Raw genomic sequence first — 12,581 nt, forward strand, 5'->3', positions numbered from 1 at the left:
TGCGGTTGGCCCTGGGTTCCTCCTAATGCAAGACAATGCTAGACCTCATGTGGCTGGAGTGTGTCAGCAGTTCCTGCAAGACGAAGGCATTGATGCTATGGATTGGCCTGCCCGTTCCCCAGACCTCAATCCAATTGAGCACATCTGGGACATCATGTCTCGCTCCATCCACCAACGCCACGTTGCCCCACAGACTGTCCAGGAGTTGGGGGATGCTTTAGTCCAGGTGTGGGAGGAGATCCCTCAGGAGACCATCCGCCACCTCATCAGGAGCATGCCCAGGCGTTGTAGGGAGGTCATACGGGCACGTGGAGGCCACACACACTACTGAACCTCATTTTGACTTGTTTTGAGGACATTACATCAAAGTTGGATCAGCCTGTAGTGTTGTTTTCCACTTTAATTTTGGGTGTCACTCCAGATCCAGACCTCCATGGGTTGCTAAATTTGATTTCCATTGATAATTTCTGTGTGATTTTGTTGTCAGCACATTCAACTATGTAATGAACAAGGTATTTAATAAGAATATTTCATTCATTCAGATCTAGGATGTCTTATTTTTGTGTTCCCTTTATTTTTTTGAGCAGTGTATATATTACACACAGAACTCAAAAAATAGACTGGACAGAATTATTGACACCTCCAGGTCTCTCAGATCTGGACTCATTGCTGGTCACTTCAGAACTCTCCAACACATTGCTTGAAACCATTTCTGCCTTTTGAAGTCTACTTTGGGTCATTGTCCTGCTGTAAGATCCATGACCTCTAACAGACCTCTAACATTTCTCCAGAAGTCAGATCTTTGTCCTCATGTGCAGCTACAAACTGTAGTCTGCTTTTTCATGGCAGTCCTAGAGCAGTGGCTTACTTCTTGCTGAGCAGCCTTTCAGGTTACATCCATGTAAGACTGGGTTTACTGTGGATATTGATACTGTACCTTTGTACCTGTTTCCTCCAGTGCTGGGATTGATTTGTACTGACCAAAATACGATCATCTCTAGGAGACAGGACACATCTCCTTCCTGAGTGGTATAACGGCTGCATTGTCCCATGGTATTTATACTTGTGTAGTATTGTTTGGGGCAGCACGGTGGCACAGTGGTTAGCGCCGTTGCCTCACAGCGAGAAGGTTCCAGGTTTGGGCCCCACCTGGGACCTTTCTGTGTGGAGTTTGCATGTTCTCCCCGTGCTTGCGTGGGTTCTCTTCGGGTACTCCGGCTTCCTCCCACAGTCCAAAGACATGCAGCCTAGGTTGATTGGTGTCTCTAAATTGCCCATAGGAGTGCATGTGCGTGCGTGTGCGTGCGTGTGTGTGGTTGTTTGTCTATGTGTTAGCCCTGCGATAGATTGGCGACCTGTCCAGGGTGTCCCCCGCCTTCGCCCGATTGCCGGCCGGCCGGGATTGGCTCCGGTCCCCCCCTTGACCCCGTTCAGGGAACAAACGGTAGAAAATGAATGAATAGTATTGTTTGTACATATGAATATGGTACCTTTAGTTGTCTGAAAATTGCTCCCAAGGAGGAACCAGACTGGTGGAGGTCCAGAGGTTTTTTTTCAGAGGTCTTGGCTGATTTCTTTTGATTTTCCCATGATGTCAGAAGTACTGAATTTGAAGGTAGGCTTTAAAATACATCCACACATGCACCTCATATTAAATCAATGATGTCAATTAGCCTAACAGAAGCTTCTAAAGCCATGACATCATTTTCTGGAATTTTCCAAGCTGTTTAAAGGCACAGTCAGCTGAATAGATGTAAAATTATGACCCACTGGAACTGTGATATAACAAATTATAAGTGAAATTATCTATCTGTAAACAACTGTTGGAAAAATTACTTGTGTCATGTTTAAATTATGTCCCAATCAACATGCCAAAATGAGAGTTTGTTAACATGACATCTGTGGAGTGGTTAAAATAAATCAGTTTTAATGACTCACCTATGTGTATGTAAACTTCTGACTTCAACTGTATATGGCCAGCACCTGCTGATTGCTACAGGTGAGTTTCATTACAAATTAAAGGAGCACCACATGCTTGAAATACAACTACTTCTGATGATTTTGAAAAGGTATCCATAATTCCATCAAGTCCATTTTTGGACTTCTGTGTGGAATTGATCAGATCTGGCTTTTTTCCTCTGCTTTTTTATGTTGTTCCAATGCAAACAAAAAATATAAATTTGAGAATACCTATATCTATATCTACACACACACACACCTTATTGACACAGTCATTAATCAAGTTAAAATGCATGCAGAAATCTCTATCTGAAATGAAGCTGTATCCTCAGAGCCATTCAGTAATGTCTCAGGAGAATACTGGTTTTGTGCCACTAGGCTGGATGTGGCACATGCAGGGAACTGAGGTACCTCGTAGATTCTTAACAAAGTCCTCCAGCTTCATCTTCCTCTCAGGTTTGACATTTGGGCTGTACATGTCTGTGTTGAGAAGGATGATGGCAAAGGCCAAGATGAAGATGGTGTCTGGGTTCCTGAACTGTCGCACCACACCAGGGTTGCAGATGCAGTAGCGCTGGCTGTGAAGAGGACATTGGGCACAGAAGGGTTAAAGTCAAAATGATCTCAGCTGAATTTATTTCTGCAATTGTTCTTATTTACTTACTGGATCAAATCTATAACTATCAAAAAGAAAAAATCTTAGTTATGCTTTTGATATGATAGCGGCCCCTGCGTTACCATATCTTTAAGTGCGATTGACAATGTCTATTGTGTTATTTAGGTGCAACATCTGTGTGAGCAAGTAATAAAAAATGTTCACTATATCATATATCACATCACAGCCTGACAGACAATTAACCAGGTCACATGGCTACTTGTTACTGTGAGTTTTACTGGTCTGTTCTTTCACCACACCTGGAAGCATGAATGAAAGACAGCTAAAGCTATCTAATGTACACCCCTCATTTCCAAAATGCAGGGTGTACATGGCACTGCTAATGACCCAACAGGTCACTGGCAATGTTAACAGTAGCAAGCTAGGCTAACAAGCCACTCTGAGGCTTGAGGCTCAGACACAGCTTCCACATATGTCTAAAAATAAAAATAAAAAACTGAAAACTAGATGTAGATGTACTGTCATTATACTTTATACTTTCTTACACAAGTGAGTAGAATCAAATCTGCACACCCTTTTGACTTTGCATCAGAAAAAGTTAAGCATACTGTAATGTAGTGCTAACATTAGATATGAATAAATATGACAGACAGAAGGTTTGACACTAAAGAAGAAAACATGACATCTCCCCTTCATGGCAAAATGAATCCTCTTCAGGGTATCAATGTTGATACTGAGCTCTCCACTAGCTGAGCTGTGGTCATATACAATAAAAATAATGGTTCACAGACTCAAGCCAAAAGAACTACGAGCCAGCGAAGTTTGTCAGTACAAACTGCATCAACCAGACAGGCCATTAGGCAGCTTTCTCAGTCACCATAAAATGAACATATCTGGACTGGGCTGCAGACAAGCAGCACCAATCTAACAGTTACTGTGGTGTTTACTGCATGGGGCCAAACTGTCCTTGTTCATTGCTGACTGAATCAAATTCTCTGTGGACATGAGAGCACCTTTATACCAGAGATCATACAGGCTGTGTTGGTGGTAAATACTAAACACAGCAATAAAACCCATAATGATAATCCTAACCAGTTGGTCTAAGCTGATGTTATTTGCAAAAACATCACTTTATCCCACCTTGCAGTGGAAAACTACATGATCCAGACATCGCTCAGTCTAAGCTGTTTTGGGAGATGAAGCCATGTCATGTGTTATGTTTCCAATTGCCAGAAGAGTTTCTCACCTGTATGCCTCTATCAGGCGCTCAACCTTCTGTGCTTCTCCCTGGACTCTAATGTGAGCCTGGAATTTCCTGAGTGCTTCGTCCAGCTCCATACCTGAGAAGTCCATTTCATCCACCACACAGCTGGTGAAACACACAGTCAGCAGTGGTGAGAAGATCAGTCTGGACAGGAAACTATAGAATACTTTGATTATGTGGCATCAATATGTATTTTTGTTTAGGCATATGCATTCAATAATTATCAAAAATATTAAAGGTCATGAAAAAAAGTCTTTTAGATTATGGTAAAACAGGAAATCCATTTGGTAATGTGTTTTATGATAACCCATCTAAATAAAATGTTAGAAATGCATTTAATGGTCTAATAACAGTCTCAAGCTGGATTAACTCAGTCAAGAAAGCTGCATGTCCCATATACACAGTGTTCAACAGAGACAACAGTGAAATTAATGTCTACTTTTCTTCACTGTATTTAAACACATTTGCTATATCAGGGAAAGGCTATTTGCAGCACACAATCATCTGATGTATTACCACTTTGTAAAATTGTTGCGGTGAACAGGTTAGCTAACAGCTGCTAATTTATGAACAATTCCCTTTCTTATTACCTGTATTAATATGATTTCCATGGGTTTAATGCAGAACATTTGCTTGAAATCGAGTATGATTTACTGTGATCTTGGCACTTGTGTTTAAGAACCTGAGCACTTCTTTCTCCATTGAAGAGAGGATTGTGACTTGGCTCTCCAGGGCACTGATACCTTGATACCTTGTCAAGATTTATAGACATTCTCTCAAGGAGTCCTTCAGATATGCCTGTCAAACTGACAGTGACAGACCTTTTCTGGCCTTATCCTCCAATGAATCTCAAAGGGCTCTGATAGAACTGGTGTGCTTCAAGTGCAATTCAGATCAGTCTGTCCAGACTAAACCATAGAGTACAGGTGCTATTATTTGAATGAGCCAAAGAATCGCTGGTGGAAAATATGAGATTTTTACAACTTTCTGTCCTTATTAAGATGATAGACATAGATAAATTGAGTCCATATGTTTATCTGAGGGATGCTCAGCAATTTCTTGAGTGGATTTTGTTTCATTTTATTGCCAGGATTTCACTTGAGTCATTATGTTATACTCAAATTCCACAGAGTATTTGAGTGAGGGTAGATTGCAAACTGGCAACCCTATTTGCAACTATGTGATGATTTACTGTATATGTATGTTACTGGGAAGCAGATAAAATAAAATTCTGTGCACTGACTCAGGTGGTAACTCAAATCAAAAGCCTGTTTAGAGAAATGGTTTTGGGGTGATCCACCTGTTCCTCCATCTGATTCATCACCACATATAAATACATCAAACAGTACACAGACATGAACCATTGCAAACTCACTCTAGCACATCTCGGTTGAACTGTTTTTGTCTGTTACCCAGGAACTCGCCAATCATCTGCCTACTCAAACCCTTCCTCTGAAGCAGGAAATGGGCCACACCCACTGGAGTGTCTGGAACAAAGTTTCGCTCTATCAGATACTGGATGCCTTTTTCTGGTTTCCTGGAGACAGTGAGAGAGAGAAACAAAAAGTTGAAGGAGTGAGGACACAATCCAAATCTGTGATCATCCCACTACACTTCTGCTGCTGGCCAAATGTATGTCAGATAAGGGACAGGATTTGGGGAAGGAGGTGGGAGGGCTGAGAGTGGGGAGGAGGAGGGATCTGCTTTTCACTGCAGTGTTGATCACAAATGATTAAAAGGAACTTAATGACTGGCTCTGAAAGAAACCAAATCCACATAATCTGTGATTAAAGGGAGTCACGCAGACTCAGATGAAGATGAAGTGGGGAAGAACAATTCCTGGGCTTGTTTGTACCTTAAGTAGAACAAAGAGTTGTGACTCACTCAACATCACTGGATATTCATCATACATAAAAGTTGCATTTTGGACTTGTCCAAAACAAACTGTCTCTGATCTTTGATCTAATTTTCATAACCTCGTCCATCCCTCATTGGGTATGTATAGTGTCGATTGTACAATTCAGAAACTGAAAAAGTCAAAGCATTCTAACAATCTGTGACTGGCTCTGTGTGGGCAGTTTGTTAATGGATCTTGTGTAGTGTACATACTTGTTGAAGAGGTTTAAACCAATGCGGTAGTGCCTCTTGCGGATGATGTCATTGCTGAAAGCAGGGGAGTCCCAGCTGTTGCGAGTCTCTTTGTGATACGTCTGCTTGCTGAGCGTCTGCTCCCTCAGGCTGTCTCTGGAAGAGGACTCAGAGCTGCAGTTGATGGTGTCATTGGAATTGGATGTGCTGTTGATGCTGTCATTGTCGCCATCAGAGAAATCAGACTCCGACTTGCTCTGCCGATTTGTAGTGCCGTTGATGGCCAGGTGAGCCTCTAGTTGTCGTGGCTGATGACAGGAAGCATCTTCCTCTCTGGGGGGTCCACGGGGTGGCAGGCTGTGGCTAATGTGCTTGGGACTGCTCTGCTGGTTGCTGAGGTGCCGCTCATAGGCGTTCTGCCTTTTCAAAGAGCTGCGGTCAGAACGATCACTCAATTCCACTGAGCTGTCACTGGGAGGCTCTATGGTCAGTAGGGGTAGGTGGTCTACCCGCAAGCGCTGCTCTTGGCATTCCAAAGAAGGTGTACTTCGGCAGCTGGTGTCTGTGTCCCCTTTCTCATCCTTATGAGCCAGTGACCAGTAGTCCTGGGAGGAGTTGAGGGACCGCTGACGCATGTCTGATTCTATGCTGGAGGGTCGGTCTACAGACTGAGACAGGGGCAGGGGTGGGGACAGTTCTTCTTCATCAATGTAAAGGGTCACATCACTGTAAGATGCCGTCATCTCATCCAGTTTGCGGCGTTCTGAGACACTGTGGGATGGTTTCACTTGGCAGCTAACCTCCCTGTCCATATCCTGATGACCCCTCCCTGGCTCTGACTGACTGTCGTCACCATGTAGACTGCGACAGTTTAAAGCATCATCTATGGACTCAGCTAGAGACTTGACCTGCCTGGAGAAGGCATCCTCTAGTTCTGTGATAGCATCTGTGAAGTCGCTCTGTGTTGTGGGTGTCTTAGCCTGAACGCCCATCTCCCCACCATGTTCTGACTGCATCAGTGTGCCAACTTTGGTGCCATCATCTGTTAGTGAGACCTGCTTTCCCTCGAAGAAGGAGCTGTGGACTTTTTCAGGTCCTTCAAAGGAAAACTGCATTCTCATATTGGATAGGACAATCCGTCTGGACATACGGTTCTCAGACATAGAACTTCTAAGACGCTCAAAGTTTTTGTTCATCTGGTACTGGCGGAAAGCTGTCTGGATGGTACGGGCTGCATGGCGGGTTATGAAACGCCCACCATATTTGCGCTCTAGCATCTCCACCTACCAACAGGAAAGGAACGTTTTTGTTGTTAATCATTCTGAGAAACACAGAAATACAGTAGGTCCTTGCTCTTATGGTAATCACCTTTAAACATGTAAACCTTTCACAGTGTGTTCTACAATGAGCCATCTGGTGATAAGGAATAATCACTAACATCCCAAGCAAAATCAGGAAGGGTAAACACTACATTACTGTATGTAAGGTACTCAGTAGGGGGTGTTTTTGTTGAGTTCTATTTTAAGAGTTTTAACTTAAGGTCCAATTACTGGACCTATCAATCGCGATTACAGCGTTTAGATACCTTTCATTTGAAGAAGGATGAAAATGACCATACTTGACAGGAATCAATTGTTCATAGTGTGCCCTAAACTGAAATAACTGAGAAATAGACCATTACACCAAACTGCAATACTTATATTTAGGACCGTGTCCAGGGCTATGTAGTATAGCCCTGGACTGTTTATACATGGACCCAGTTTTCTACCTATGGACTCATGACACTAATCATGTCTCCTTGCTCCATGTGAGGGCAAAGGAGGCCAGTGGACTCACATTTGCCACAAGGAATATGGACCATGAAAGTGAGTCTCACTAGAAGCAGTCACAACTGTCACTGCTTAACAAGAGCAGTGTCTTTCCTACACAGAACCAGCTGTATAGCCTCGAGGCCAAACCAGATTAACACTGTACTGCTTTATTTTACGGCAATGAGAAGATTCAGCCTGACAACAGCTTGTGGTAACAAGAAATATAATAACCTTCAGATAAGGTAATAGCAGTTATACTAACTGGCTTGGAATTGATAACATTGGTAGTTTGTTATCATATATATCTTATAAATAATTTCAAAAGCATTTTGTTACATTTTCAACAGTTCTGACATTATCTGACAGTTACTGTGCTGACAGTGAACTTGCACTAGAGATCTTTATGGGTCCACTTGCCTGTAGAAAGACATTGAATTGCTGTCAGCCACTGGCCTCTGTGACAGTATGTACAATACCCTAATGGATACAACTCACAGTCAGCTCTGACTATGTGGTGTGTCCTAATTGTTATTGAGGAAAATATTTTTTGAAGTACATTGAGAATTCTGAAGGAATAATTATATGTATTGCTGCCTTTATTACCTAATGTACCTTATACATTCTGTGAGAAAACCGATATAAAACTGGGCAAAAAAAGTGAGACACCAGTATGTTACTGTAACTCAAATTGGGCCTGATTTGTTTCAGTTGAGGCAACTTCACCAAATTCATATTAATAGTGGTCTATGAAGTCACTAGCAGCAGCTGTAGTGATAGTAGTATGGACATATTATCACCTTACAAAAATATAAGGCCAAAATGTTAGCAAACAGTTGCTTATTAAAACATCCTGTATACACAAAACAATATTAACATTCATTTGGAGATGACTATGAAATGAGCTGAAAAAGTTCAACAAAACTTACCAATAAGCCAAAATTTTTTGTTTTGGTTGTTGATCTGACAACCAAAACAATTAACTAAAAGACAATAAACTGCTTCATAGTGTTGAGGGGAACTGCACTCAGATGATAATTTCCTGTGGATTTGTCACAAGCTACAATGACCCAATGTTAACGAACAAAAAAAGCGCTGCTTCTGTGATTGTTGTACATATGAATTTACTTGTACTGTATGATGACATACAGTACAGAAGCCTATGCCTACTGAAAATATATTCATGTTATTATTATTATTGTAATATTATTTCAAACAGCTGTTCCTTGCACCCCCTCTCACCTGTTTGTCCTGTAGGTCTGACGAGAGCTCATAGCTCTCTGATAGTGAACGGGAGCGTTTGATTGCCTCTTCCTCTGCCTGCTTGCGCAGGATGGAATGGGAGTGCTGGAGTTTGGACCGGCGGGGCCGTGGGTGGCCCGGCAGCAAGATGTGTCCGTATAGCTGGCTGTCAATGTGGTCAGGGCCCAGCCCGCCGCTGTGTGTCACTGGGACGCAACTGTAACCACCGCTGGGGTCCACAGAGGCACCCACCTCACTGCCTGGAACATCACCTTCGACACTGCAACACAAGAAGATGAACAAAACACACTGGGTTAGGTCTGCTGAGTCATTTTCCACACACTGCTCTGTTTATGCAAGGAGCACATGACAGTTGGAAAAAGTGAACTTTGATACTGCTGACAGGCAGGTATAAATATGAATGAGAGTATTTATGGCAGCAGTCACAGTGCTGTACTCTTCATACAGTCCCTTCACAATGTGGAAAATATCTGGGCAGCTAAAAGAACGAACCACTGAATTTTAATTAGAAGAGATTAGGTGACTAGGAATAAATGATGAGTATCAAAGAATCACATAAGGCACACAAAACAGCTAAATCAGCAGGTCAATCCTAAAACAAAAACAAAGCAACACAAAGTCAAGTACTTAAAGCATATGAAGCAGCTCCATGAATATAAATACCCATTAGGATCTTTGTCTACTCACAGCAGCACAACCACTAACCTGGACAGTTGATGGAATAATCCCTTTTGGTGCCGAGCAGTGACGGGCTGTGCCACGCCACACTGCAGCAGCTAAATGTCAGCCACTCTACACCTCTTAGACTGCTGTGATTAGCCAAGAGGGTTAAAGTGCACTCTGATTTGGTACTCGGAGAAAGCTCAATAACTACTACTTAGAGGAATTAAAGCCAGTTTCACAGGGAGAAAAGGCAGCAACCTTACAAGCTGTCCCTCTCTGGAGACAGAAGGCTTAGTTTTAAAGAGCCCATGGCATGCTTTTCTGTTTTCTGACTTACATATCTACAATGTTACAACAATGAATTATCATCTTAAATGTGACCTAAAGTTAAAAAAAACAAGGTGTACGTGTGTTCTAGTATTTTTATGTAGAAGGACCTCAGTTTATACACGTCTCGCAAACTGTTGCTCATGAGACTTTTTTTTGTAACAAAATAAGGTATTAAGGATTTCCTTGAATGGTCAAACTCTCCAGGCTGTTGGATGTTCATATGAGCTTGCCTGACATCCGCCAGTGACCCCATGAAACCATTCTTTAAATAGACGATAGTAAATAGGATCCTATTTACTACTATCTATTTAGAGACAGTTTTCATCATGACTCCAGTCATACTACAAGTTCTATAGCCAATTTTTAATGTCTAGTTACTTTCACCCACCCTGTATGCTTGGTCATTTATTGAAGAAGCAAACCATCATCTTTTAAGTTAGAACATGGAGCAAACTTGGCAAAAATCCCCACAACTTAGCAGTCAGCAGAAAAGAGGGCTCCCATCTCTTCTCCCTCTCACACTGAACTGCCAAACAACCAGTGCACAGGTGGTATTAATTCATCTGTCCTCTACCGCTGTGCCCACACACACACCAACTTTAGTGACTGCGTGACAAATCTAAAACCCCAAAACCTTCTTGACTTCTACACAATGGAAAGCCAGTCTGTGCAGTTTTACTCGGGTCAAAATTTTTTTAACACATCAAACTCAGTCGCCACCAAGCCAAATCATCCCTGTGACCATGCACAGTGCTGCTTTCATTACTGTCTGCCGTCTGTATCCCATATACCAGAAGCCAGCCCAGCAAAGAGGAATTGCTAATGTCAGAACAAGGAAAGCATCTGAATTTAAATCCAAGTGAATACATATTTTCTACTCAAGATTCACAATTAGAAAACACAGTCAAAGCAGGTACATCCCACTGATACTGTTGCTGCGAATCCTGGATCAATTCTACAGCTAACACTTCACACCCAAACTACCCAGTATGGGTGTTACACTTGCAGTAACTGCAGTCAGTTCTCATAGTTAGTCTGCTGTGTTCTTCATTTAGGATGGTATTCCACTGACTTATTACAGTATATCACTTAGATAAAATTGGTTGACTAAGAAGAGACACATTAAATAGAAAAGCCCAAATTAAAAAGAATGTCATAACATTTAATCCTGAGCATAGGACAAAAAAAAGTTGAATCCGACATGTCACATATGCAGCTCATTAGCTTTTCTGCTTCATTAACATTGTGTGCCCTCCAAACCAAAATGAGATCATTTTGGGGAAAACCAACCCCGATGACATCATCAGGGTTATCATAAACCTCTCCCAGTCAGAGGGGACATTATGCAACAGTTTTCATTGGCTGAAAAATAAATCTACTGAATTCACATTTGTGTCTAAAGTCAGTGCAGTGCACCTTTAAATACCTTACAAATCAGTGTATTTAATGACTTTGATGCAAAAATCTATTTGAACCATTGTTCACAATGGTTTATAGTTGGACTGTATATTAAAGTTATAGCTACCATAGTATATAAACAATATGGCAAAATCCATATTTTACAGCATGTACCTTCCCAAATAATATACAATATAATATACAACATTCCCAGTAATAGCAGAATTCCTATGGTCTATTATCAAGCTAAGGTTGGCTCATTGTTTATATGTTTTTGTTCTAGAAGTAACATAACCGTCACTGTGCATGGGGACTGAATATTTGTGACTTATTTGTTCTGCAAATGTCGACTGATTATGAAAGAAATCAGACCTTGAACATCTGGCCCTACAGCTAGACATCAAACATAACCTGTCAGGCAGTTTGTATGCTGAGTGTGAGTATAGCACACTTCATCGATCAGTTGCACACAGCAGTAGTTGTACAATGCCACCATCAGAAAGCAGAACACGTTTTTAATTCAGGTTACAGGGTTCAGGCCTACAGTATTGTTGCAAGTGTAACATCTGACCTCAATCAATATGAAGGAGAGAAGAAAAATCTTCAGTTCATCAAATGAAGCTGGGAGTGAGGTGACATTGTTATGTAGATATGGAGCCAGAATCACCAGCTGATTTCTGATTGCTCCATAACCTTGTAAAATACACAAACCTCTGCAGGAGAGAATGCGTTAGAGTTTGAAAGTGAAGGTTAAAATTAAACCTTTAAGAGGAAATAGATTTGATGTACAGAAGACGTTTGAAGCAGTAAACACATGCAAGGTGAAATGAATAGTAATAAATGATGCCTGTACAACCAACAATCCATCCATCCAGAAAGACTGAAGTAGTTTAAGCCATTGGGTCTTTTAACTGTGATGATTTTGGCCCACATTTAACAAAAACCCACCAAATCACTATCTCAATAAATTAGAATATGGTGACATACCACTCAGCTAGTCAACTCAAAACATCTGCAAAGGTGTCCTGAGCCTTCAAAATGGTCACTCAGTTTGGTTTACTAGGCTACACAATCATGGGGAAGACTGCTGATCTGACAGTTGTCCAGAAGACAATCATCGACACCCTTCACAAGGAGGGTAAGCCACAAACATTCATTGCCAAAGAAGCTGGCTGTTCACAGAGTGCTGTAT

The 12,581-nt window shown here is 41.6% G+C and overlaps 1 protein-coding gene across 6 annotated transcripts in view; it reads right to left on the minus strand.

Annotated features, from left to right (window-relative positions):
* iqsec1b (IQ motif and Sec7 domain ArfGEF 1b) overlaps positions 1 to 12,581 on the minus strand; it is a 248,188-nt gene that overhangs the window by 10,828 nt on the left and 224,779 nt on the right. For all 6 annotated transcript variants that reach the window (XM_020618268.1, XM_020618269.1, XM_020618267.1 and 3 more), the window contains 5 exons: positions 8,978 to 9,257; positions 5,949 to 7,210; positions 5,215 to 5,376; positions 3,822 to 3,944; positions 2,371 to 2,537 (listed from right to left, as the gene is read on the minus strand). In XM_020618268.1, coding sequence (XP_020473924.1) covers positions 2,371 to 2,537; positions 3,822 to 3,944; positions 5,215 to 5,376; positions 5,949 to 7,210; positions 8,978 to 9,257 — 1,994 coding nt within the window. The remainder of the gene's footprint in view (positions 1 to 2,370; positions 2,538 to 3,821; positions 3,945 to 5,214; positions 5,377 to 5,948; positions 7,211 to 8,977; positions 9,258 to 12,581) is intronic.

Source organism: Monopterus albus, unplaced genomic scaffold, assembly GCF_001952655.1.
Source record: "Monopterus albus unplaced genomic scaffold, M_albus_1.0 scaffold203.1, whole genome shotgun sequence".
Classification (NCBI taxonomy): Eukaryota; Metazoa; Chordata; class Actinopteri; order Synbranchiformes; family Synbranchidae; genus Monopterus; species Monopterus albus.